The sequence below is a fragment of the Scyliorhinus canicula genome, chromosome 23 (genome assembly GCF_902713615.1).
Source record: "Scyliorhinus canicula chromosome 23, sScyCan1.1, whole genome shotgun sequence".
Classification (NCBI taxonomy): Eukaryota; Metazoa; Chordata; class Chondrichthyes; order Carcharhiniformes; family Scyliorhinidae; genus Scyliorhinus; species Scyliorhinus canicula.
The window spans coordinates 27,434,187-27,462,038 of NC_052168.1; the positions used below are offsets into that span (position 1 = coordinate 27,434,187).

General features: G+C 50.7%; 1 protein-coding gene across 3 annotated transcripts in view; it reads right to left on the reverse strand.

Annotated features, from left to right (window-relative positions):
* LOC119956577 (germ cell-specific gene 1-like protein) overlaps nucleotides 1-27,852 on the reverse strand; it is a 44,640-nt gene that overhangs the window by 2,161 nt on the left and 14,627 nt on the right. For 2 of the 3 annotated variants that reach the window (XM_038783894.1, XM_038783893.1), the window contains 2 exons: nucleotides 3,656-3,703; nucleotides 1,652-1,804 (listed from right to left, as the gene is read on the reverse strand). In XM_038783894.1, the coding sequence (XP_038639822.1) occupies nucleotides 1,652-1,804; nucleotides 3,656-3,703 (201 nt within the window). The remainder of the gene's footprint in view (nucleotides 1-1,651; nucleotides 1,805-3,655; nucleotides 3,704-27,852) is intronic. The other variant, XM_038783896.1, reaches the window with a different exon arrangement.

Here is a 27,852-nt window from a genome sequence, read left to right on the forward strand (position 1 = left end):
ACACTCACTGCACTCTCCCACACTGACACACTCACTGCACTCCCACACTGACACACTCACTGCACTCTCCCACACTGACACACACACTGCACTCTCCCACACTGACACACACACTGCACTTTCCCACACTGACACACACACTGCACTAACACACTCACACTACAGGGCAACACGTTAGCATGGTGGTTAGCATAAATGCTTCACAGCTCCAGGGTCCCAGGTTCGATTCCCGGCTGGGTCACTGTCTGTGCGGAGTCTGCACGTCCTCCCCGTGTGTGCGTGGGTTTCCTCCGGGTGCTCCGGTTTCCTCCCACAGTCCAAAGATGTGCGGGTTAGGTGGATTGGCCATGCTAAATTGCCCATAGTGTCCTAATAAAAGTAAGGTTAAGGGGGGGGTTGTTGGGTTACGGGTATAGGGTGGATACGTGGGTTTGAGTAGGGTGATCATGGCTCGGCACAACATTGAGGGCCGAAGGGCCTGTTCTGTGCTGTACTGTTCTATGTTCTATGTACACTAACACACACTGCACTCTCCTGCACTAACACAGTCACACTGCACTCCCCCATACTGACTCTCACTGCACTAACTCACACTGCACTAACACACATTAACGCACACAAGCACTCTGCACTCTCCCACATTCACATATTGATACTGTCATAAACTCACTTGCAAAAATGGCTCAAACCATGCAAACTCACAGAATACACAAGAGTTCTATCAGGATCAGGAGGAGTACCTATTAAAGCATGTATCAATATTTACTGGGGTTCCTTGGGTGGGAGTAGGGTGTCAGTACTTGGAGGAAGTTCCCAGATGTATTTTATGGGGACAATGTAGAGGATGCATCACTCTCTAACCCTGTCCTGTACCTGTCCTGGGAGTGTTTGATGGGGACAGTGTAGAGGGAGCTTTACTCTATCTAACCCTGTGCTGTCCCTGTCCTGGGAGTGTTTGATGGGGACAGTGTAGAGGAAGCTTTACTCTGTATCTATCCCCGTGCTGTACCTGTCCTGGGAGTGTTTGATGGGGACAGTGTAGAGGGAGCTTTACTCTGTATCTAACCCCGTGCTGTACCTGTCCTGGGGGTGTTTGATGAGGACAGTGTGGAGGGAGCTTTACTCTGTATCTAACCCCGTGCTGTACCTGTCCTGGGAGTGTTTGATGGGGTCAATGTAGAGGGAGCTTTACTCTGTATCTAACCCCGTGCTGTACCTGTCCTGGGAGTGTGTGATAGGGACAGTGTAGAGGGAGCTTTACTCTGTATCTAACCCCGTGCTGTACCTGTCCTGGGAGTGTTTGATGGGGACAGTGTAGAGGGAGCTTTACTCTGTATCTAACCCCGTGCTGTACCTGTCTGGGAGTGTTTGATGGGGACAGTGTAGAGGGAGTTTTACTCTGTATCTAACCCCGTGCTGTACCTGTCCTGGGAGTGTTTGATGGGGTCAATGTAGAGGGAGCTACACTCTGTATCTAACCCCGTGCTGTACCTGTCCTGGGAGTGTTTGATGGGAACAGTGCAGAGGAAGATTTACTCTGTATCTAACCCCGTGCTGTGCCTGTCCTGGGAGGGTTTGATGAGGACAGTATAGAGGGAGATTTACTCTATCTCACCTGTGGACAGTCCAGTGGTTTAAGACACCTACATACCTGACAAGACAGAGAAAATGGCTGCAAACGCGTTGAGTTTGAGTCCATAGGTGGGGTTTCCCGAGAAACACACATCTAACCCCATGAGCAAGAAACTAATGGAGAGCAAGACAATGTAGAGAACTTCAGAGACCAACGAAAGCCACAGGATACCTGTCCCACAGGAGAGAAGGTGAAGATTAAGGGGGTTATGGACACTCTTACCATCAGATTGTAGAGGAGAATAATAAATAAATATAAGGGGAACAGACAGATAAGACATGAATGAAGAGAGCGCAGAGAACAGCAACCAGAGATAGGATGACAAAGAATGAATTGGAGCTCGAGGGAGAATGACAGAGAAACAGGACAGGAGACACACAGAGGGAAAGAAGGAAGATAAACGGAGACACGGAGAAGGATATGAGCTGAGGAGCAGCAGACAGAGACCGTGAGAAACAGATATAAGCACTTAGCCTGAGAGTGAGAATAAAATAGAGGAACAGAAGGGGAGAGAGAGAATGATTGAAAAGTAATGAACAAAGAACAGTACAACACAGGAACAGGCCCTTCGGCCCTCCAAGCCTGTGCTGACCATGCTGCCTGTCGAACCTAAAACCTTCTACACTTTCGAGGTCCGTATCCCTCGATTCCCATGCTATGTATTTGTCAAGGTGCCCCTTAAACGTCACTATCGTCCCTGCTTCCACCTCCTCCGGCAGCGAGTTCCAGGCACCCACCACCCTCTGTGTAAAGAAAGTTCCCTCATTTCCCCTCTAAACTTTCCCCCTCGCTCCTTAAACCTTTGTCCCTGAGGAATTGACTCTTCCACCCTGGGAAAAAGAGCTTCTGACTATTCCCTCTGTCCATGCCCCGTCCATGAGACGGGCAGAAACCTACAGATTTAATATTGAATGATCACAAACGGCAAGACAGTGAAAGAAGAGAGAGAGAGACTGAGCGAGATATCGATGAGCACTTGAAGCACCAGAGCAAACAAGGCTACAAACCGTGCTGAAAAATAGATAGGTGCTTGAAGGCCGGCACAGCACGATGGGCCAAAGGGCCTCTTGCAGTGCTGTAAAACCTCTGTGGTGGAAAGCAGATGGAATCATCAAATCCCTGCAGTGCAGAAGGAGGCCATTCGGCCCACTGGGTTTGCACGCACCTAGACCCTATCTCTGTAACCATACCCAACCTTTGGATACTACGGGCAGTTTATCATGGCCAATCCACCTAACCTACTCCTCTTTGGAATGTGGAAGGAAATCGGAGCAGCCGGAGTGAACTCTCGTAGACACAAAGAGAAAGTCCCTCTCCAGGTAGAGTCGGAGACAGAATCAGTGAGGGACGGCCCACTCTGAATAGGAACGTGTATAAACCTCTGTCACCTCCCAAGGAGGCAGAACAGCAACTGAAAAGAGATTTCTTCATTTCAGTGGGATTTACGTTTTTACAAATCCGTTCATTCCCAAAGTGAATCTTCACAGCTTTTTTGTTGAATGTTTGCTTGATTTAAAAGAAGTTCCATCACCAGGAATTCGCCCCTCCCATCATTGACCCCTCACCCTACCACCCAACCCATTTTACGGCTCACACGCCCTCCTAGAGTTGTAGAATCCCTACAGTGCGGAAGGTGGCCATTTGGCCCATCGAGTCTGCACCGACCCTTCGAAAGTCCACCCTACCTATGCCCAATCCCCCGCCCTATTCCTGCAACCCTACCCTAAGGGGCAATTTAGTGTGGCCAATCCCCACACAGACACGGGGAGAACGTGCAAAATCCACACAGTCACCCAAGGCCAGAATCGAACCCGGGTCCCTGGCACTGTGAGGCAGTAGTGCTAACCACCGTGCCACCCTCTCCTCATCCCCACTACCCTCCCTCCACCATGCCCATCCCCACTAATGACTTCACCCCTCCTACATCCCCAACCTCACTATCACCTCCACCCCATCCCCTCCCCTATCACACCTCCATCCCGCCAATCCATAGCTCACCCTGATGAACCAATGCCCTCTCACCTTGTTGTGTGATGGGGGTCAAATCGATAAAACTCCGACACTTCTCTCCTGAAATTAAAGACAGGCAATTATTAAATTTAAGAATGAACCTGGACACTCCTCTCCCTACTGCACCCAGCCAGCACAGTTCCTGTCCTGGAAGTTCTGTACTCTAACAGTTAGGATACTGGTTGGAAACCCCAATATTTTATTTTAATTTTGTACGGCTGTGAGGAGATGATACCTCATTCCGGGAGTAATTTCACGCAAAATAGAGGTGGTATATTAAAACTTTATTACGACCACAGTATTGTCAAACTCGGTAGACGAGGGTAGAGCAGTTGATGTGGTGTATATGGATTTCAGTAAAGTGTTTGAGGCATTCCACGGCCTCACCACTCTTTGCGTAAAAAACCTACCTCTGACCTCTGTCCTATATCTATTACCCCTCAATTTAAGGCTATGTCCCCTCGTGCTAGCCACCTCCATCCGCGGGAGAAGGCTCTCACTGTCCACCCTATCTAACCCTCTGATCATTTTGTATGCCTCTATTAAGTCACCTCTTAACCTTCTTCTCTCTAACGAAAACAACCTCAAGTCCATCAGCCTTTCCTCATAAGATTTTCCCTCCATACCAGGCAACATCCTGGTAAATCTCCTCTGCACCCGTTCCAAAGCTTCCACGTCCTTCCTGTAATGAGGCGACCAGAACTGTACGCAATACTCCAAATGCGGCCGTACCAGAGTTTTGTACAGCTGCAACATGACCTCATGGCTCCGGAACTCAATCCCTCTACCAATAAAGGCCAACACACCATAGGCCTTCTTCACAACCCTATCAACCTGGATGGCAACTTTCAGGGATCTAGGTACATGGACACCGAGATCCCTCTGCTCATCCACACTACCAAGAATTTTACCATTAGCCAAATATTCCGCATTCCTGTTCTTTCCAAAGTGAATCACCTCAAACTTCTCTACATTAAACTCCATTTGCCACCTCTCAGCCCAGCTCTGCAGCTTATCTATGTCCCTCTGTAACTTGCAACATCCTTCCGCACTGTCTACAACTCCACCGACTTTAGTGTCGTCTGCAAATTTACTCACCCAACCTTCTGCGCCCTCCTCTAGGTCATTTATAAAGATGACAAACAGCAACAGCCCCAGAACAGATCCTTGTGGTACGCCACTCGTAACTGAACTCCATTCTGAACATTTCCCATCAACCACCACCTTCTGTCTTCTTTCAACTAGCCAATTTCTGATCCACATCTATAAATCACCCTCAATCCCCAGCCTCCGTATTTTCTGCAATAGCCGACCATGGGGAACCTTATCAAACGCTTTACTGAAATCCATATACACCACATCAACTGCTCTACCCTCGTCTACCTGTTCAGTCACCTTCTCAAAGAACTCGATAAGGTTTGTGAGGCATGACCTACCCTTCACAAAACCATGCTGACAATCCCTAATCATATTATTCCTATCTAGATGATTATAAATCGTATCTCTTATAATCCTCTCCAAGACTTTACCCACAACAGACGTGAGGCTCACCAGCCTATAGTTACCGGGGTTATCTCTACTCCCCTTCTTGAACAAAGGGACCACATTTGCTATCCAGTCCTCTGGCACTATTCCTGTAGCCAATGATGACATAAAAATCAAAGCCAAAGGCTCAGCAACCTCTTCCTTGGCTTCTCAGAGAATCCTAGGATAAATCCCATCAGGCCCCGGGGACTTATCTATTTTCACCTTGTCCAGAATTGCCAACACTTCTTCCCTACACACCTCAATGCCATCTATTCTAATAGCCTGGGTCTCAGTATTCTCCTCCACAACATTATCTTTTTCCTGAGTGAATACTGACGAAAATTATTCATTTAGTATCTCGCTTATCTCCTCAACCTCCACACACAACTTCCCACCACTGTCCTTGACTGGCCCTACTCTTACCCTAGTCATTCTTTTATTCCTGACATACCTATAGAAAGCTTTTGGGGTTTCCTTGATCCTACCTGCCAAAGACTTCTCATGTCCCCTCCTTGCTCGTCTTAGCTCTCTCTTTAGATCCTTCCTCGCTTCCTTGTAACTATCAAGCGCCCCAACTGAAACTTCACGCCTCATCTTCACATAGGCCTCCTTCTTCCTCTTAACAAGAGATTCCTTCTTTGGTAAACCACGGTTCTCTCGCTCGACCCCTTCCTCCCTGCCTGACTGGTACGTACTTATCAAGAACACGCAATAGCTGTTCCTTGAACAAGCTCCACATATCCAGTGTGCCCAACCCTTGCAGCCTACTTCTCCAACCTACACATCCTAAGTCATGTCTAATGGCATCATATTTGTCCTTCCCCCAGCTATAACTCTTGCCCTGCGGGGTATACTTATCCCTTTCCATCACTAACGTAAAGGTCACCGAATTGTGGTCACTGTCTCCAAAGTGCTCACCTACCTCCAGATCTAACACCTGGCCTGGTTCATTACCCAAAACCAAATCCAATGTGGCCTCGCCTCTTGTTGGGCTGTCAACATATTGTGTCAGGAAACCCTCCTGCACACATTGTACAAAGAACGACCCATCTAATGTACTCGAACTATATCTTTTCCAGTCAATATTTGGAAAGTTAAAGTCTCCCATAACAACTACCCTGTTACTTTCGCTCTTTTCCAGAATCATCTTCGCCATCCTTTTCTCTACATCCCTAGAACTATTAGGTGGCCTATAGAAAACTCCCAGCAGTGTGACCTCTCCTTTCCTGTTTCTAACCTCAGCCCATACTACCTCGGAAGAAAAGTCCCCATCTAGCATCCTTTCCGCCACCGTAATACTGTCCTTGACTAGCAGCGCCACACCTCCCCCTCTTTTGCCCCCTTCTCTGAGCTTACTAAAACACCTAAACCCCGGAACCTGCAACAACCATTCCTGTCCCTGCTCTATCCATGTCTCTGAAATGGCCACAACATCGAAGTCCCAGGTACCATTGTGCAAAATTAAAGCACATGGGATTGGGGGAAATGTATTGAGGTGGATAGAAAACTGGTTGGCAGAGAGGAAACAAAGAATAGGGATTAATGGGGCCTTTTCAAATTGGCAGGCAGTAACCAGTGGGGTACCACAGGGATCGGTGCTGGGACCCCAGCTATTCACAATATAAATTATTTGGATGAGGGAACAAAATGTAACATCTCAAAGTTTGCAGATGATACCAAGTTGGGTGGGAGGGTGAATTGTGACGAGGATGCAGGGATCCTACAGCAAGATATGGACAGGTTGGGCAAGTGGGCAAACCAATGGCAGATGCAGTATAATTTGGGTAAGTGTGAGGTTATTCACTTTGGAAGCAAAAACAGGAAGGCAGATTACTACCTGAATGGTTGTAAATTGGGAGAGGGGAGTGTGCAGCGGGACCTGGGTGTCCTTGTGCACCATTCGCTGAAGGTAAGCATGCAGGTGCAGCAGGCGGTAAAGAAGGCTAATGGTATGTTGGCCTTCATTGCGAGAGGTTTCGAGTATAGAAGCAGGGATGTGTTGCTGCAATTATACAGGGCCGTGGTGAGGCCACACCTGGAGTACTGTGGGCAGGTTGGTCTCCTTCTCTGAGGAAGGATGTTCTTGCTCTCGAGGGAGTGCAGCGAAGGTTTACCAGGCTGATTCCAGGGATGGTGGGACTGTCATATGAGGAGAGATTGACTAGGTTGGGATTGTCCTTGCTGGAGTTCAGAATAATGAGGGGAGATCTCATAGAGACTTATAAAATTCTAACTGGACTAGACAGGGTAGATGCAGGGAAGATGTTACCAATGATGGGTGTGTCCAGAACCAGGGGTGACAGTCTGAGGATTCAGGGTAAACCATTAAGGACAGAGATAAGGAGACATGTCTTCACCCAAAGAGTGGTGAGCCTGTGGAATTCATTACCACAGGAAGTAGTTGATGCTAAAACATTGAATGTATTCAAGAGGCGGCTGGATATAGCGCTTGGGGAGAATGTGTTCAAAGGCTATGGGGGGAAAGCAGGATTAGGCTATTGAGTTGGATGATCAGCCATGATGGTGATGAATGGCGGAGCAGGCTCGAAGGGCCAAAAGGCCTCCTCCTGCTCCTATCTTCCATGTATCTATGTAAATAAACGTCCATTCTGGAAGGAGGTTCTGAGAGGATTGGTGAGAGGTGATCCGCTGGCAGAGTCCGCAGGGTGAAAGAGTGAGTGGGACAAGAGAGAGGTTACAAAAGATTAGCCTTCAGCAGCCATGTTGATTGGGAAAGCTGGTGGGGTCTTTGCTCACAAGGCAGCCACACGTGTCCTGATGGACCCTGTGCAGGAATGCCCAAGGAATCACAAAAGGAAGCTGGAGGTTTATTTGAGAGTCAAACCTGGGGATGATGACAGGAGAGGAAGATGGTCAAGGAGTAGTAAACGGGGTAGAGATTTGAGGAGCCAGAGTACTTCAGAAGTTTGCATGACAACAGGAGAGTGAGTGGGTGAGGCGGGATAAGGGTAAAGAAGGAAAAAGAGGCTAAGGGCGAGGGTTTGGAGCAGCAACTGAGTTACGTACCTGAATCCATTGAATCCCTACAGTGCAGAACAAGACTTCGGCCCACCGAGTCTTCACCAACCATCTAAAAGTGCACCTTACCTCGGCCCACCCCCCGCCCTATCTCCGTAACCTTACACAATTATCATGGTCAATCTGCACATCTTTGGACTGTGGGAGGAATCCAGAGTACTCGAGGGAAATCCACGCAGAGCACAGGGAAAACATGCAAACTCCATACAGTCACCCAAGGCCGGAATCGACCCCGGGCCCTTGGAGCTATGAAGCAGCAATGCTAATAACACTGAGACTGTGAAAGGAAAGGGAAACATAAGTTACTTCAGATGAAGGGATCATCGCATGAGGAATGATTGAGCCGGGATCCATTGGAGTTTAGCTGATCCAAAGGAATCAAAGGGTATAGGGAGCAGGCACAAAACTAGATGCCCCAATCAGATCAGCCATGATCTTATAAAATGGCAGAACAGGTTCAAGGGGCTGAATGGCCTATTTTTGCCCCTAATGATACTAAGATTGTTGGAGTTGCAGATAGCGAGCAGGACTGTCAGAGAATACAACAAAATATAGATAGATTGGAGAGTTGGGCAGAGAAGTGGCAGATGGAGTTCAATCCAGGCAAATGCGAGGTGATACATTTTGGAAGATCAAATTCAAGAGCGGACTATATGGTCAATGGAGGGGTCTTGGGGAAAATTGATGTACAGAGGGATCTGGGAGTTCAGGTCCATTGTACCCTGAAGGTGGCAACGCAGGTTGATAGAGTGGTCAAGAAGGCATACAGCATGCTTGCCTTCATCGGACGGGGTATTGAGTACAAGAGTCGGCAGGTCATGTTACAATTGTATAGGACTTTGGTTAGGCCACATTTGGAATACTGCGTGCAGTTCTGGTCGCCACATTACCAGAAGGATGTGGATGCTTTAGAGAGGGTGCAGAGGAGGTTCACCAGGATGTTGCCTGGTATGGAGGGTGCTAGCTATGAAGAAAGGTTGAGTAGATTAGGATTGTTTTCATTGGAAAGACGGAGGTTGAGGGGGGACCTGATTGAGGTCTACAAAATTATGAGAGGTATGGACAGGGTGGATAGCAACAAGCTTTTCCCAAGAGTGGGGGTGTCAGTTACAAGGGGTCACGATTTCAAGGTGAGAGGGGGAAAGTTTAAGGGAGATGTGTGTGGAAAGTTTTTTACGCAGAGGGTGGTGGGTGCCTGGAACGTTTTACCAGCGGAGGTGGTAGAGGCGGGCACGATAGCATCATTTAAGAGGCATCTAGACAGGTATATGAACGGGCGGCAACAGAGGGAAGTAGTTCCTTGGAAAATAGGAGACAGGTTTAGATAAAGGATCTGGATCGGCGCAGGCTGGGAGGGCCGAAGGGCCTGTTCCTGTGCTGTAATTTTCTTTGTTCTTTGTTCTAATTCATAGGTACATAGGCCTGGCTACATAGCCAGATTAAAATAGACATTTCCTGGTTGGGTTGTGTGGGCTGTCGATGGAAGGAAGTCCTGGTTGACAGACCCGGGCATGGAGGTATTCAGAAGTTATTTGAGAAAATGACACACGGCCGGAGGCATTTCCTCAGAGATGATGAGTTAGGAGGTTTGCAAAACCAAGCGTGGGGCAGAGAGGAGGTGGCAGAGTGGGAGGTCACTCTCAGATCCAAAGGTGATGTAGAATGGACCTTCCACTCACAAAGCAGACTGAAACTGACTTGATGTGACAACATCTGGAATAGTGTGTACAATTCATAGGAAGAGTGCAAAACAGACGCACAAGAATGTTATTAGGCCTCCGAGGGTTAAACTATGGAGAGATTATGTAAACATTTCAGATCAGCCATGGTCTCATTGAAAAGTGCAACATAATAATAATAATCTTTATTGCCACATAAAGGCTTACATTAACACTGCAATGAGGTTACTGCGAAAAGCCCCCAGTCATCACGTTCCGGCGCCTGTTCGGGTACATGCAAGGAGAATTCAGAATGTCCAATTTACCGAACAGCACGTCTTTCGGGACTTGTGGGAGGAAACCGGAGCACCCGGAGGAAACCCACGCAGACACAGGAAGAACGTGCAGACTCCGCACAGACAGTGACCCAGCCGGGAATCAAACCTGGGACCCTGGAGCTGTGAAGCAGAAGTGCTAACCACTGTGCTACCGTGCTGCCCAACAGGCTCGAGGGGCGGAGTAGATGGAATCTGAGCAGCTATAGAACATAGAACATAGAATATTACAGCGCAGTACGGACCCTTCGGCCCTCAATGTTGCGCCGACCTGTGAAACCATCTGAAGCCTATCTGACCTACACTATTCCATTTTCATCCATATGTCTATCCAGTGACCACTTAAATGCCCCTAAAGTTGGCGAGTCTACTACTGTTGCAGGCAGGGCGTTCCACACCCCTATTACTCTCTGAGTAAAGAAACTGCCTCTGACATCTGTCCTATATCTACCACCCCTCAATTTAAAGCTATGTCCCCTCGTGTTGGTCATCACCATCCGAGGAAAGAGACTCTCACTGTCCACCCTATCTAACCCTCTGACTATCTTGTATGTCTCTATTAAGTCACCTCTCAGCCTTCTCCTCTCTAACGAAAACAACCTCCAGTCCCTGAGCCTTTCCTCGTAAGACCTTCCCTCCATACCAGGCAACATCCTAGTAAATCTCCTTTGAACCCTTTCCAAAGCTTCCACATCCTTCCTATAATGTGGTGACCAGAACTGCACGCAGTACTCCAGGAGCGGCCGCACCAGAGTTATGTACAGCTGCAGCATGACCTTGTGGCTCCGAAACTCAATCCCCCTACTGATAAAGGCTAGCACACCATATGCCTTCTTAACAGCCCTATTAACCTGGGTGGCAACTTTCAGGGATTTATGTACCTGGATGCCGAGATCTCTCTGTTCATTTACACTACCAAGAATCTTGCCATTAGCCCAGTACTCTACATTCCTGTTACTCCTTCCAAAGTGAACCACCTCACACTTTTCCGCATTAAACTCCATCTGCCACCTCTCAGCCCAGCTCTGCAGCTTATCTATGTCCCTCTGTATCCTATAACATCCTTCAGCACTATCCACAACTCCACCGACCTTCGTGTCATCTGCAAATTTACTAACCCATCCTTCTACACCCTCTTCCAGGTCATTTATAAAAATGACAAACAGCAGTGGCCCCAAAACAGATCTTTGCGGTACACCACTAGTAACTGAACTCCAGGATGAACATTTGCCATCAACACCACCCTCTGTCTTCTTTCAGCTAGCCAATTACTGATCCAAACCGCTAAATCACCTTCAATCCCATACTTCCTTATTTTCTGCAATAGCCTACCGTGTGGAACCTTATCAAACGCCTTACTGAAATCCATATACACCACATCAACCGCTTTACCCTCATCCACCTGTTTGGTCACCTTCTCAAAAAACTCAATAAGGTTTGTGAGGCATGACCTACCCTTCACAAAACCGTGTTGACTATCGCTAATCAACTTGTTCTTTTCAAGATGATTATAAACGCTATCTCTTATAACCTTTTACAACATTTTACCCACAACCGAAGTAAGGCTCACAGGTCTATAATTACCAGGGTTGTCTCTACTCCCCTTCTTGAACAAGGGGACAACATTTGCTATCCTCCAGTCTTCCGGCACTATTCCTGTCGACAAAGACGACATAAAGATCAAGGACAAAGGCTCTGCAATCTCCTCCCTGGCTTCCCAGAGAATCCTAGGATAAATCCCATCTGGCCCAGGGGACTTATCTATTTTTACACTTTCCAAAATTGCTTACACCTCCTCCTTGTGAACCTCAATTCCATCCAGCCTGGTCGACTGAACCTGAGTATTCTCGACAACATTGTCTTTCTCCAGTGTAAACACGGACGAAAAATATCCATTTAATGCTTCCCCTATCTCCTCTGATTCCACACACAACTTTCCACTACTATCCTTGATTGGCCCTAATCTTACTCTAGTCATTCTTTTGTTCCTGATATACCTATAGAAAGCCTTAGGGTTTTCCTTGATCCTATCCACCAACGACTTTTCGTGTCCTCCTCCTCACTCTTCTTAACTCTCCCTTTAGGTCCTTCCTGGCTAACTTGTAACTCTCAAGTGCCCTAACTGAGCCTTCATGTCTCATCCTAACATAAGCCTTCTTCCTCTTGACAAGTGCTTCAACTTCCTTAGTAAACCACGGTTCCCTTGCTCGACAACTTCCTCCCTGTCTGACAGGTACATACTTATCAAGGACACGCAGTAGCTGTTGCTTGAAAAAGCTCCACATTTCGATTGTACCCATTCCCTGCAGTTTCCTTCCCCATCCTATACATCCTAAATCTTGCCGAATAGCATCATAATTGCCTTTCCCCCAGCTATAATTCTTGCCTTGCGGTATATACCTATCCCTGCTCATTGTTAAAGTAAACATAACCGAATTGTGATCACTATCACCAAAGTGCTCACCTACATCTAAATCTAACACCTGGCCGGGTTTATTACCCAGTACCAAATCCAATGTGGCCTCGCCCCTTGTTGGCCTGTCTACATACTGTGTCAGAAAACCCTCCTGCACACACTGCAATTTTCCCCTCTCCCAAATTGCATCTGGGTCTGTTCCTATCTCCAACAGCTCAGCATCTGCCTAGACAGACACTGAGAACCATCCAGGAATCATAGAATCTCCCACAGCGCAGAAGGAGGCCATTCAGCCCATCGTGTCGACATCCACCCTTCGATAGACCACCCCACATAGGCATCAATCACCTGCCCTATCCCTGTAAACCCTCCTAATCTTTGGACATTTGAAGGGCAGTTTAGCATGGCCAAGCCGCCTGACCTGCCTACCGGTAGGAGCATTTTGGAGCAAAACAAGTGGCTTAAAAATTGCAGGATTTCATCTAATTTTGGGTTAGGGTTGGGTTACGGTTAGCGTTAGCCTTAGATTTCTCTCTTCTTCCTCCTCTCCTACAGCTCCGTAAGCATCGTGTATGGTGATTGTTTGTCGCTTGTACCAACATAGCAGGCAGGGCATGTCCTGTTCATAATGAGCCCATGCTTCCTGTCTTTATAACGCACGATAAGTGGATGTGGCTCCGTTGAATTTCTGAGTCTGTATCAATGGATTTTCAAAAAGATTTCGACATTAACATATAGGGCTGGTTTAGCACAGGGCTAAAGAGCTGGCTTTTAAAGCAGACCAAGCAGGCCAGCAGCACGGTTCAATTCCCGTACCAGCCTCCCCGAACAGGCGCCGGAATGTGGCGATTAGGGGCTTTTCACAGTAACTTCATTGAAGCCTACTCGTGACAATAAGCGATTTTCATTTCATTTTTCATTCACAAGGTCCCAGTCGATAGGTGAGTGGGTGAGACAGCTTCATGAGGGATTAGAGGAGGGAAGGGCAGTGAATTGAGGCTCGAGAACAGAGTCTGTCATCTTGGGTCGTAAATCTGTCCCTGGGACATCCCACAATCATGGGCCTGTTATTCTCCACCCTTTACAGCAATAATTTGGACAGAGGTGCTGAGACTTGCCAACCTTGGTTGGACATATTCCTGGAGGTTGGGTCACATGTTCTCCTGCCTCCAACCGCCCTACCCCCACACTCTGCCCATCGCTCAGCCACTATGTCCACCCTTGTATTGCCCCAACTTTCTCAGAGCCAATCAGAAAGCCAGTAGAGGTACTATCTGATTGGATGACTCTTGCCTGTTAGACTGCCTTTTCCCCCATTTCTGACATTTCTATAATGAAGAAACAAAAACATTCAATGAAAAAAAACTCTCTTTGGTTTCTCCCCCCGATCGTTTTTGGGGTATTATTCACAGCTGTGCTAATTCCTGGAGACTCCAGGGTAATCAGAGAGGGTTGAAAGAAAACGCAGGATCAAAGATTTGAGCTGGTATCAGAATAATTATTTCTCAAGAGAGGGATCGATGTGTGGCTCACTACGGGGGGTGAATTGGAGTAAAAGAAGAGGCTTATAATGTCGCAAATTGGGGATGTGTTAGAAACCAGCAAAAGGCCACCAGAAAGTCGATAAGAAACAGAACTGAATGAGAGTAAGCAAGGCAAGAAAAAGAAAATGGATGGTAAGTGCTTTTTATAAGTATATAAAAAGGAAGAGAGTAGCTAAAGCAAATTTTAGTCCCTTAGAAACAGAGACAGGAAAAATTATCCATAGAATCCCTACAGTGGCGCAGTGGTTAGCACTGCTGCATCACTGCGCCGAGGATTGGGTTCGATCCCGGCACCGGGTCACTGTCCGTGTGGAGTTTGCACATTCTCCCCGTGTCTGCGTGGGTTTCACCCCCACAACCCAAAGATGTGCAGGGTAGGTGGATTGGCCTTAATTGGAATTAAAATAAATTTGGATACTTTAAATTTTAAGAAGAAGAATCCCTACTGTGCAGAAAGAGGCCATTCGGCCCATCAAGTGCACTGACCCTCTGAAAGAGCACCCTACCTAAGACCACTCCCCCGCCCTATCCCCGTGCCACCGCGTAACCTGCACATCTTTGGACTGTGGGAGGAAACCGGAGCACCCGGAGGAAACCCACGCACACAGGGGGAGGACGTGCAGACTCCACACAGACAGTGACCCAAGGCTGGAATCAAACCCGGGTCCCTGCTGCTGTGAGGCAGCAGTGCTAACCTATTTATATCTCTTTGGAGCCTTTTTATCCTTATTCCCACCTAGCTTTGCACACAGGAACTCGGAGCACGATTAAGGAATTCAGCCCCTCCAACTTGCGCCACCCTTCAATATGATCATGGCTGATCTCACCTCGGCCTCAATTCCGCTTTTCTGCCCATTCTCCATCACCCTTCCACCTAATACTAATGAAAAATCTGTCCATCTCCTCTTTAAATTTACTCAGTGTCCCGGCATCCAGTGAACTCTGGGTCAGTGTAGACCCGATTTGTTGAATGGTCTCTTTCTGCACTGTCGGCACTTTACTGTGAAGTGAGAGTGTAAGGAGGTGGCAGAGGCAGTACAGTGTGTGAGATGGCAAAGTGTGAGATTATCACTTCAGTCATATGAATAGAAAAGCAGAATATATTTAAAATATGTAAAACTTTTTAAAAACACATTTAGAGCACCCAATTCTTTTTTTCCAATTTAAGGGACAATTTAGCATGGCCAATCCACCGACCCCGCATATATTTTTGGGTTGTGGGAATGAGACCCAGACAGGTCACGTCTGTGTGGAGTATGCACATTCTCCCCCATTCTGCGTGGGTCTCGCCCCCACCTGGAAGCACATAGGATTACCCCCACATCCCCTCCTCACATCTTCCTTTCTTAAATAAAAAAAAATGTTTCCAATTAAGGGGCAATTGTAGTGCAGCCAATCTACCTACCCTGCACATCTTTGGGCTGTGGGGGCGAAACCCACGCAGACATGGGGAGAATGTGGAAACGCCACACGGATAGTGACCCAGGGCCGGGATTGAACCTGGGACCTTAGCGCCGTGAGGCAGCAGTGCTAGCCACTGCGCCACCACTCTCCTCACACCTTCCTGACTTGGAACTATATCACCATTGCATCAATGTTATAGGTGAAGGAAAATACGGTTAATATACAGCCCAGTATGAAACGCCACAGTGACCTTGGACAAGGCCTTGGTTAGGCCGCCTAATTTAACAATCCTTAGCTGCCATGTGGACAGGCCCAGGGATGTCCTTCTCCCATTTGCTTGGCTTCTTTTTCAGGCCCACCTACATCACGCCTGCGTTTTCCGTGCACAATGCTTCTGTTTTGCCTCACTGGGAGCATCCAGCACCTTTTCCCACTTGCCAGCTTTTCTACCAAACCCGTTTGCTGGGCATTCTACCCACAATGCCCTCTGTGACAAGGAGCCAACATTCCTGGCTCTCCGCTTCTGCCAGCATTTGTTCCGTTCAATCCGTTTATCGACTGGGAGTTTATCGGGAGGTTAAAAATCTCGATTTTGTTCCCAGATCCAGTCAGGCCTGAAGCAAATTTCATGCATTTTCTGTAATGATTTCTGTAGTGATATGTATATATGCTGGTATATAAAGAGTTAACAACTACATTCAGCAGGGGGCAGCAGGGTAGCATGGTGGTTAGCATAAATGCATAAATGCTCCACAGCTCCAGGGTCCCAGGTTCGATTCCCGGCTGGGTCACTGTCTGTGTGGAGTCTGCACGTCCTCCCCGTGTGTCCGTGGGTTTCCTCCGGGTGCTCCGGTTTCCTCCCACAGTCCAAAGATGTGCGGGTTAGGTGGATTGGCCTTGCTAAATTGCCCGTAGTGTCCTAATAAAAGTAAGGTTAAGGGGGGGTTGTTGGGTTACGGGTATAGGGTGGATACGTGGGTTTGAGTAGGGTGATCATGGCTCGGCACAACATTGAGGGCCGAACGGCCTGTTCTGTGCTGTACTGTTCTATGTTCTATGTACATCATAGTGTAAGACAACCACTAGATGGCAGCACTAGACTCATGTATAAATAAGTGAACTCAAAGGATCTTGGGTCTCTTTGAACCAGGAGTGACCAGAGAGTAGTTAGAGATATAGCATAGTTAATACTTATAGTTAAATATAGTTAATACGTATTCTGATTTACTTTATCACCAGTTATAGTTCTGTAAGAGTGAACAAACTCATTAGTATTTAATTTGTTATTCATTAAATCTATTTTGCTTTGAATTGAAGATTGGTAGTTTTGTTGAAATCAAACCATCAGACTATTCCGGAAGTACAGCACAGAGTAACGACATATTACAAACAAGTAATATAACAATTTCAGGTTTTTAAAAAAATCTTTACCTTGAACACTGTGACCCAGTTATTAATCTTCTCATTTTACAGCGTTTTTCATTCTTTATGAAAGATAAAATCGCTTAATCGCATAAACAGAGGCTTACTATTGTGAACCTGCACTCACTGTTCCCACATTGAGGAACAGAATTGATGCCGTTAAAGAGAAGATGGATAAGAGGGAAAAGTATCGGCAGACCAGAAGAAACTAGGCCAGACCAGAGGCCACTCGGCCCTTTGAGCCTGTTCTGCCATTCAATAAGATCATGGCGTTCTGATTGTAATCTCAATGCCACATTCCTGCCGACCCCCGATCAATACACTTACAAAGTCAGAGAGTCTTACAGCACGGAAGTTCTGCGGCTCATCGTATCCACACCGGCCTTCAAACGCCTATCTAATCTAATCCCATTTTCCAGCACTTGCCCCATAACATTAAATACTGCGGCGTCTCAAGTGCTCATCTAAATATTTCTCAAACGTTGTAAGGGTTCCCGCCTCCACCACCCTTTCAGATTCCCACCACCCTCTGGGTGAAAAATATTGTCCTCAAATCCCCTCGAAACCTCCTGCCCCTTACCTCAAATCTACGCTGCCTGGTTATTGACCCCTCCTCTAAGGGGAAATGTTCTTTCCTATCCACCCTGTCTATATTCTTCAGAATTTTGTACCTCAATCAGGTCCCCCCTCAGCCTTCTCTGCTCCAAGGAAAACAACCCCAGCTTAACCAGCCTCTCTTCATAACTGAAACACCCCAGCCCAGGCAACACCCTGGTGAATCTCCTCTACACCATCTCCAGCACAATCGCATCCTTCCTATAGTGTGGTGGCCAGAACCCCACACAGTACTCCAGCTGTGGCCTAACAAGCGTTTTATGCAGCTCCATCATAACCTCCCCGCTATTATATTCTATGCCTCGGATAATAAAGTATTAACCTGAGGAAGGAGCTGCGCTCCGAAAGCTTGTGTTTGAAACAAACCTGTTGGACTCTAACCTGGTGTTGTCAGACTTCTTACTGTGCTCACCCCAGTCCAACGCCGGCATCTCCACATCATCGGATAATAAAGGCAAGAATTCCATAAACCTTCTTAACCACCTTATCTACCTGACCTGCTGTCTTCAGGGATCTATGGACATGCACCCCGAGGTCACTCTGGTCCTCTGTATTTCCTAGCGGCCTACTGTTCATTGTGTATTTCCCTGTATGCAAAAGGACGGGAGTGTGTTTTCTTACCCTCAGAATGATTGTCCCATTTCCAGCAGCATGCTTTTTGTGAGTTTAAAAATAACTGATTATTTATGATCACCCCCTTGCTGATCAAGAATCTGTCTAGCACTGCCTTAAAAATATTCAAAGACTGTTTCCGCTACCTTTCGACAGAGTCCCAGTAACTCACCACCTTCTGACAAAACGTCTCCTCATCTCTGTCTTTAATGGGTGACCCCCTTTATTTCTAAACAGTAACCCCCAGTTCTAGATTCTCCCACAGGAGGAAGCATCCTCTCCACATTCCACCCTGTGAATAACTCTCAGTCTTCTATGGTTCAATCAAGTCACCTCTCACTCTTCTAAACTCCAGTAGGTATATGCCAAGCCTGTCCAATCTTTCCCCGTAAGACACCCACCCAGTACTGAGGGAGTACTGCACTGTCAGAGGGTCAGTACTGAGGGAGTGCCGCACTGTCAGTGGGTCAGTACTGAGGGAGTGCTGCACTGTGAGAGGGTCAGTACTGAGGGAGCCGCACTGTCAGAGGGTCAGTACTGAGGGAGTGCTGCACTGTCAGAGGGTCAGTACTGAGGGAGCCGCACTGTCAGAGGGTCAGTACTGAGGGAGTGCCACACTGTCAGAGGGTCAGTACTGAGGGAGTGCTGCACTGTCAGAGGGTCAGTACTGAGGGAGTGCCGCACTGTCAGAGGGTCAGTACTGAGGGAGTGCTGCACTGTCAGAGGGTCAGTACTGAGGGAATGCTGCACTGTCAGAGGGTCAGTACTGAGTGAGTGCTGCACTGTCAGAGGGTCAGTACTGAGCGAGTGCTGCACTGTCAGAGGGTCAGTACTGAGGGAGTGCTGCACTGTCAGAGGGTCAGTACTGAGGGAGTGCCGCACTGTCAGTGGGTCAGTACTGAGGGAGTGCTGCACTGTGAGAGGGTCAGTACTGAGGGAGCCGCACTGTCAGAGGGTCAGTACTGAGGGAGTGCTGCACTGTCAGAGGGTCAGTACTGAGGGAGCCGCACTGTCAGAGGGTCAGTACTGAGGGAGTGCCGCACTGTCAGAGGGTCAGTACTGAGGGAGTGCTGCACTGTCAGAGGGTCAGTACTGAGGGAGTGCCGCACTGTCAGAGGGTCAGTACTGAGGGAGTGCTGCACTGTCAGAGGGTCAGTACTGAGGGAGTGCTGCACTGTCAGAGGGTCAGTACTGAGGGAGTGCCACACTGTCAGAGGGACAATACTGAGGGAGTGCTGCACTGTCAGAGGGTCAGTACTGAGGGAATGCTGCACTGTCAGAGGGTCAGTACTGAGGGAGTGCTGCACTGTCAGAGGGTCAGTACTGAGGGAGCCGCACTGTCAGAGGGTCAGTACTGAGGGAGTGCCGCACTGTCAGAGGGTCAGTACTGAGGGAGCACCGCACTGTCAGAGGGTCAGTACTGAGGGAGTGCCGCACTGTCAGAGGGTCAGTACTGAGCGAGTGCCGCACTGTCAGAGGGTCAGTACTGAGGGAGTGCCGCACTGTCAGAGGGTCAGTACTGAGGGAGTGCCGCACTGTCAGAGGGTCAGTACTGAGGGAGTGCCGCACTGTCAGAGGGTCAGTACTGAGGGAGTGCCGCACTGTCAGAGGGTCAGTACTGAGCGAGTGCTGCACTGTCAGAGGGTCGGTACTGAGGGAGTGTCGCACTGTCAGAGGGTCAGTACTGAGGGAGTGCCGCACTGTCAGAGGGTCAGTACTGAGCGAGTGCTGCACTGTCAGAGGGTCAGTACTGAGGGAGTGCTGCACTGTCAGAGGGTCAGTACTGAGGGAGTGCCGCACTGTCAGAGGGTCAGTACTGAGGGAGTGCTGCACTGTCAGAGGGTCAGTACTGAGGGAGTGCTGCACTGTCAGAGGGTCAGTACTGAGGGAGTGCCGCACTGTCAGAGGGTCAGTGCTGAGGGAGTGCTGCACTGTCAGAGGGTCAGTACTGAGGGAGTGCCGCACTGTCAGAGGGTCAGTACTGAGGGAGTGCCGCATTATCAGAGGGTCAGTACTGAGGGAGTGCTGCACTGTCAGAGAGTCAGTACTGAGGGAGTGCTGCACTGTCAGAGGGTCAGTACTGAGCGAGTGCTGCACTGTCAGAGGGTCAGTACTGAGCGAGTGCTGCACTGTCAGAGGGTCAGTACTGAGCGAGTGCTGCACTGTCAGAGGGTCAGTACTGAGCGAGTGCTGCACTGTCAGAGGGTCAGTACTGAGGGAGTGCCGCACTGTCAGAGGGTCAGTGCTGAGGGAGTGCTGCACTGTCAGAGGGTCAGCACTGAGGGAGCGCCGCACTGTCAGGGGGTCAGTACTGAGGGAGTGCTGCACTGTCAGAGGGTCAGTACTGAGGGAGTGCAGCACTGTCAGAGGGTCAGTACTGAGGGAGTGCCGCACTGTCAGAGGGTCAGTACTGAGGGGGTGCCGCACTGTCAGAGGGTCAGTACTGAGGGAGTGCTGCACTGTCAGAGGGTCAGTACTGAGGGGGTGCCTCACTGTCAGAGGGTCAGTACTGAGGGAGTGCTGCACTGTCAGAGGGTCAGTACTGAGGGAGTGCTGCACTGTGGGAGGGTCAGTACTGAGGGAGTGCCGCACTGTCAGAGGGTCAGTACTGAGGGAGTGCCGCACTGTCAGAGGGTCAGTACTGAGGGAGTGCCGCACTGTGAGATGGTCAGTACTGAGGGAGCGCTGCACTGTCAGAGGGTCAGTACTGAGGGAGTGCCGCACTGTCAGAGGGTCAGTACTGAGGGAGTGCCGCACTGTCAGAGGGTCAGTACTGAGGGAGTGCCGCACTGTCAGAGGGTCAGTACTGAGGGAGTGCCGCACTGTGAGATGGTCAGTACTGAGGGAGTGCCGCACTGTCAGAGGGTCAGTATTGAGGGAGTGCCGCACTGTCAGAGTGTCAGTACTGAGGGAGTGCCGCACTGTCAGAGGGTCAGTACTGAGGGAGTGCCGCACTGTCAGAGGGTCAGTACTGAGGGAGTGCTGCACTGTCAGAGGGTCAGTACTGAGGGAGTGCCGCACTGTGAGATGGTCAGTACTGAGGGAGTGCCGCACTGTCAGAGGGTCAGTACTGAGGGAGTGCCGCACTGTCAGAGGGTCAGTACTGAGGGAGTGCCGCACTGTCAGTGGGTCAGTACTGAGGGAGTGCCACACTGTCTGAGGGTCAGTACTGAGGGAGCTGCACTGTCAGAGGGTCAGTACTGAGGGAGTGCCACACTGTCAGAGGGTCAGTACTGAGGGAGTGCCGCACTGTCAGAGGGTCAGTACTGAGGGAGTGCCGCACTGTCACAGGGTCAGTACTGAGGGAGCGCTGCATTGTCAGAGGGTCAGTACTGAGGGAGTGCTGCACTGTCAGAGGGTCAGTACTGAGGGAGCGCTGCATTGTCAGAGGGTCAGTACTGAGGGAGTGCCGCACTGTCAGAGGGTCAGTACTGAGGGGGTGCTGCACTGTCAGAGGGTCAGTACTGAGGGAGTGCCGCACTGTGGGAGGGTCAGTACTGAGGGAATGCTGCACTGTCAGAGGGTCAGTACTGAGGGAGTGCCGCACTGTCAGAGGGTCAGTACTGAGGGAGTGCTGCACTGTCAGAGAGGTCAGTACTGAGGGAGTGCTGCACTGTCAGAGGGTCAGTACTGAGGGAGTGCTGCACTGTCAGAGGGTCAGTACTGAGGGAGTGCTGCACTGTCAGAGAGTCAGTACTGAGGGAGTGCTGCACTGTCAGACGGTCAGTACTGAGGGAGTGCCGCATTGTCAGAGGGTCAGTACTGAGGGAGTGCCGCACTGTCAGAGGGTCAGTACTGAGGGAGTGCCGCACTGAGGGAGGGTCAGTACTGAGGGAGTGCCGCACTGTCAGAGGGTCAGTACTGAGGGAGTGCTGCCCTGTCAGAGGGTCAGTACTGAGGGAGCGCCGCACTGTCAGAGGGTCAGTACTGAGGGAGTGCCGCACTGTCAGAGGGTCAGTACTGAGGGAGCGCTGCTGTCAGAGGGTCAGTACTGAGGGAGTGCCGCACTGTCAGAGGGTCAGTACTGAGGGAGTGCCGCACTGTCAGAGGGTCAGTACTGAGGGAGTGCCGCACTGTCAGAGGGTCAGTACTGAGGGAGTGCCGCACTGTCAGAGGGTCAGTACTGAGGGAGTCCTGCACTGTCAGGGGGTCAGTACTGAGGGAGTGCTGCCCTGTCAGAGGGTCAGTACTGAGGGAGCGCCGCACTGTCAGAGGGTCAGTACTGAGGGAGTGCCGCACTGTCAGAGGGTCAGTACTGAGGGAGCGCTGCTGTCAGAGGGTCAGTACTGAGGGAGTGCCGCACTGTCAGAGGGTCAGTACTGAGGGAGTGCCGCACTGTCAGAGGGTCAGTACTGAGGGAGTGCCGCACTGTCAGAGGGTCAGTACTGAGGGAGTGCCGCACTGTCAGAGGGTCAGTACTGAGGGAATGCTGCACTGTCAGAGGGTCAGTACTGAGGGAGTGCCGCACTGTCAGAGGGTCAGTACTGAGGGAGTGCTGCACTGTCAGAGGGTCAGTACTGAGGGAGTGCCGCACTGTCAGAGGGTCAGTACTACAGCAGGAACGACCTCCAGATTTTCGGCGGGAGCAGGGGCCTATCGGGAAGGTGAGTTTAACCTTTAAATTAACTTCCCTTTAGAGCTGCAGGAAGTCGGCCGTGGGGATTTCTGGGAAGATTTGTTAGTACCTGTATATAAGTTGGGCGGTTGCTAAACCCGAGACACTACACTTTTAGTGTCCCCACCCTTCCACCTCCTCTAACCTAAGGGGTTGAGTGAATATCAGGTAAGCTCTTCCTTTCTATTTCTTGTTTTATCTAGAGGGGATAAAGAGAACAAAGAAAATTACAGCACAGGAACAGGCCCTTCGGCCCCCCCAGCCTGTGTCAATCCAGATCCTTTATCTAGACCTGTCTCCTATTTTCCAAGGTCTACTTCCCTCTGTTCCCGCCCGTTCATATACCTGTCTAGATGCCTCTTAAATGATGCTATCGTGCCCGCCTCTACCACCTCCGCTGGTAAAGCGTTCCAGGCACCCACCACCCTCTGCGTAAAAAACTTTCCACTTACATCTCCCTTAAACTTTCCCCCTATGGCAGGGAAGGCAGTACAATACTCCTCCTGCAGAAAGTTTGAGGTGAGGGACGCCGTCAGTGTCCCTGCTGATTTCATCTGTGGGAAGTGCACCCATCTCCAGCCCCTCAGAAACCGGGTTTGGGAACTGGAGCTGGAGCTAGATGAACTTCGGATCATTCGGGAGGCAGAGGTGGTCATAGATAGAAGCTTCAGGGATGTAGTTACTCCAAAGAATAAAGATAGATGGGTGATGGTGGGAGGGGCTGGGAGGAAGCAGTCAGTACAGGGATTCCCTGTGGTCGTTCCCCTTAGTAACAAGTAATACCGCTTTGGATACTGGTGGGGGGGGGGGGGCTTACCAGGGGTAAGCCATGGGGTACAGATCTCTGGCACAGAGTCTGTCCCTGTTGCTCAGAAGGGAAGGGGGGAGAGGAGTAGAGATTCGTCATTGGAGACTCCATAGTTAGGGGGATAGACAGGAGATTCTGTGGGAGCGAGAGAGACTCGCGGTTGGTGTGTTGCCTCCCAGGTGCCAGGGTCCGTGATGTCTCGAATCATGTTTTCGGGATCCTTAAGGGGGAGGGGGAGCAGCCCCAAGTCGTGGTCCACATAGGTACCAACGACATAGGTAGGAAAAGGGATAGGGATGTAAGGCAGGAATTCAGGCTAGGGTGGAAACTTAGATCTAGGACAAACAGAGTTATTATCTCTGGGTTGTTACTTGTGCCACGTGCTAGCGAGACGAGGAATAGGGACAGAGAGCAGTTGAACACGTGGCTACAGGGATGGTGAAGGAGGGAGGGTTTCAGATTCCTGAATAATTGGGGCTCATTCTGGGGTAGGTGGGACCTCTACAAACGGGATGGTCTACACCTGGACCAGAGGGGTACTAATATCCTGGGGGGGGTGAATTTGATAATGCTCTTCAGGAGGGTTTAAACTAGTTCAGCAGGGGATTGGGGACCTGAATTGTAGCTCCAGTACATAAGAGGTTGAGAGTAGTGAGGTCATGAGTAAGGTTTCAAAGTTGCAGGAGTGTACCGGCAGGAAGGAAGGTGGTTTAAACTGCGTCTACTTCAATGCCAGGAGCATCCGGAATACGATGGGTGAAATTACGGGATGGGTTGGTACCTGGGACTTCGATGTTGTGGCCATTTCAGTAAAGCGTTTGATAAGGTTCCCCACGGTAGGCTATTGCAGAAAATACGGAGGCTGGGGATTCAGGGTGATTTAGCAGTTTGGATCAGAAATTGGCTAGCTGGAAGACAAAGGGTGGTGGTTAATGGGAAATGTTCAGCCTGGCTCCGGGGGGGGGGGGGGGGGGGGGGGGGGGATAGGGGAGGGGGGGTATCGGGTTGCTGCTGCAGGGGCCGTAGGGAAACGGCTAATGAAGGGGGGCGCTGCCACCATGGGGAACGGGCCTGGGGGGTTCCCTGGACACGTGGTGAGCCGAGGGAGAGCTATGGCTGATCGGCGCAGAGGGAGGGGGAAGACCCCCCAGATTCGGCTGGTCACATGGAAGGTGAGGGGCTGAATGGACCGGTGAAGCGATCCCGGGCCTTGACACACCTGAGGGGGCTGGGAGCGGACGTAGCTATGCTCCAGGAGACGCACCTTAAGGTGGCGGATCAGGTGAGGCTGAGAAGAGGCTGGGTGGGACATGTGTTTCACTCGGGGCTGGATGCGAAGAATCGAGGGGTGGCGATCTTAGTCGGGAAGAGCTTGTCGTTCGTTGCGTCTAATGTGGTGGCGGACAGCGCAGGTAGATATGTGATGGTGAGTGGGAGACTTCAGGGGGAGCGGGTGGTCCTGGTCAATGTGTCCGCCCCCAACTGGGATGATGCGGGCTTCATGCAGCGCATGCTGGGCCTGATCCCAGACCTGGAGACAGGGAGATTGATCCTGGGTGGGGACTTTAACACGGTGTTGGATCCACCTCTGGATCGTTCGAAGTCTAGGACGGGCAGGAGGCCGGCAGCGGCCTCGGTGCTGAGGGGGTTTATGGATCAGATGGGAGGGGTAGACCCTTGGAGGTTTTTGAAGCCGGGGGGGGGGGGGGGGGGTAGGGAGTTCTCCTTTCTCTCCCATGTCCACAAGGCCTATTCCCGGATTGACTTTTTTGTTCTCAGCCGGGCGCTAATCCCGAGAGTGGTGGGGGCGGAGTATTCGGCGATAATTATATCTGACCACGCTCCACACTCGGTGGACCTGGAGCTGGGGGAGGGGAAGGATTAGCGCCCGCTATGGGGGCTAGATGTGGGGCCTCTGGCAGAGGAGGAAGTGTGTGGGCGGGTCCGGAGGGGCATAGAGGGGTATTTGGAAGCTAATGATAACGGGGAGGTGCAAGTTGGGGTGGTTTGGGAAGCGCTGAAGGCGGTGGTTAGAGGGGAGCTGATATCTATTCGGCCGCACAGGGAGAGGGGGGGCGAGGGTTGAGAGGGAGAGGTTGGTGGAGGAAATGGTAAGGGGGGACAGGAGGTATGCGGATGTCCCGGAGGAGGGGCTTTTGAGGAAGCGTCGCAGTCTCCAAGCGGAGTTCGATATACTGACCACCCGGAAGGCGGAGACGCAGTGGAGGAGGGCACAGGGGGCGGTATCTGAGTCCGGGGAGAAGGCAAGTCGGATAGTGGCCCACCAGCTCCGGAAGCGGGAGGCAGCGAGAGAGATGGGGGGAGTCACAGATGCAGGAGGGAACTTGGTGCGGGGTGGCAGGGACGTTAATGGGGTGTTCAGATCCTTTTACGAGGGGCTGTACCGGACGGTGCCCCCTAGGGAGGTGGGCGGGATGGACCGCTTTCTGGATAGGCTGGAGTTCCCTAGAGTGTAGAGGATGAGCGGGTGGAGGGTCTGGGGGCCCCAGTCGAGTTGGAGGAGCTGGTGGTAGCATTGGGAAGTATGCAGACAGGGAAAGCTCCGGGGCCTGACGGGTTCCCGGTGGAATTTTACAAGAAGTTTTCAGATCTGCTGGGCCCTCTGCTTGTAAGGACCCTGAACGAGGCGACTGAGGGGGGGCTCCGCCTCCGACGATGTCCAGGGCAATCATCTCTTTGATCCTGAAGCGGGACAAGGACCCCTTCAGTCCGGTTCCTATTGGCCGATCTCGCTCCTTAACGTAGATGTCAAGTTGTTGGCAAAGGTGCTGTCCAGGAGGGTGGAGGATGTGGCCCCGACGGTGATTCATGAGGATCAAACGGGGTTTGTAAAGGGGAGACAACTGAATGCCAACGTGCGGAGGCTCCTGAATGTTATGATGATGGCGCAGGCGGCTGGGGAGGCAGAAATAGTGGCGTCCATGGATGCGGAGAAAGCTTTTGATAGGGTGGAGTGGAGTTACCTGTGGGAGGTGTTGAGGAGGTTTGGGTTTGGTGAGGGATTCATCAGCTGGGTGCGGTTGCTGTACAGCTCCCCGGTAGCGAGTGTGGTGACGAATGGGAGGAGGTCGGCGGACTTTCGGCTTTCCCGGGGGACGAGGCAGGGGTGCCCCTTGTCTCTCCTGCTCTTCGCGTTAGCGATTGAGCCCTTGGCCATGGTGCTGAGGGACTCGAGGAGGGGGATTGTGCGGGGGGGGGGGGGGGGGGGAGCACCAGTTGTCTTTGTAAGCAGACTATTTACTGTTGTACATCGCGGATCCGGAGGGGGTGGGGTGGGCTGCCAGAGGTGTTGAAGATACTCGGGGAATTTGGGAATTTTTCGGCTACAAGCTCAATGTGGGGAAAAGTGAGCTGTTTGTGCTGCACCCGGGGGACCAGGAGAGGGAGATAGGGGAGAAAGCGGAGAGGAGCTTTAGATGTCTTGGGGTCCAGGTGGCTAGGACCTGGGGGGCCATGCATAGGCTTAACTTTTCGAGGTTGGTGGGGCAGATGGAGGAGGAGTTTAGGAAGTGGGACGCGCTACCGCTTTCGTTGGCGTGCAGGGTCTAGTCGATTAAGATGACGGTGCTCCCGAGGTTTTTGTTTCTTTTCCAATGCCTCCCCATGTTGATCCCAAAGGCTTTTTTCAAAAGGGTGAATAAGAATATTCTGGGGTTTGTGTGGACGCGGAAGGCCCTGAGAGTAAGGAGGGTATTCCTGGAGCGAGGTGGGTGGTTTGGCGCTGCCCAACCTGTGTGGGTATTACTGGGCTGCGAATGTGGCAATGATTCACAGGTGGGTGACGGAGGGGGAGGGTGCAGCATGGAAGAGGTTGGAGGTGGCGTCCTGTGTGGGCACGAGTTTGGGGGCATTGGTGACGGACCAGCTTCCGCTCCCCCCGGCAAGATATTCCACGAGTCTGGTAGTGGTGGTGTCCCTCAAAATTTGGGGGTAGTGGAGGCGGCATAGGGGGGAAGTGAAGGCCTCAGTTTGTGCCCCGATACGGGGCAATCACCGGTTTGCACCAGGGAGAATGGATGGTGGGTTTTTGAGTTGGCATAAGGCAGGCACCAGGCGGATGGGGGACCTTTTCCTCGATGGGAAGTTTGCGACTTTAGAGGAGTTGGAGGGGAAGTGGGGCCTCCCCCCTGGGAACGCTTTCAGGTATATGTAGATCAGGGACTTTGTTAAGCGGCAGGTGGCGGAGTTTCCGC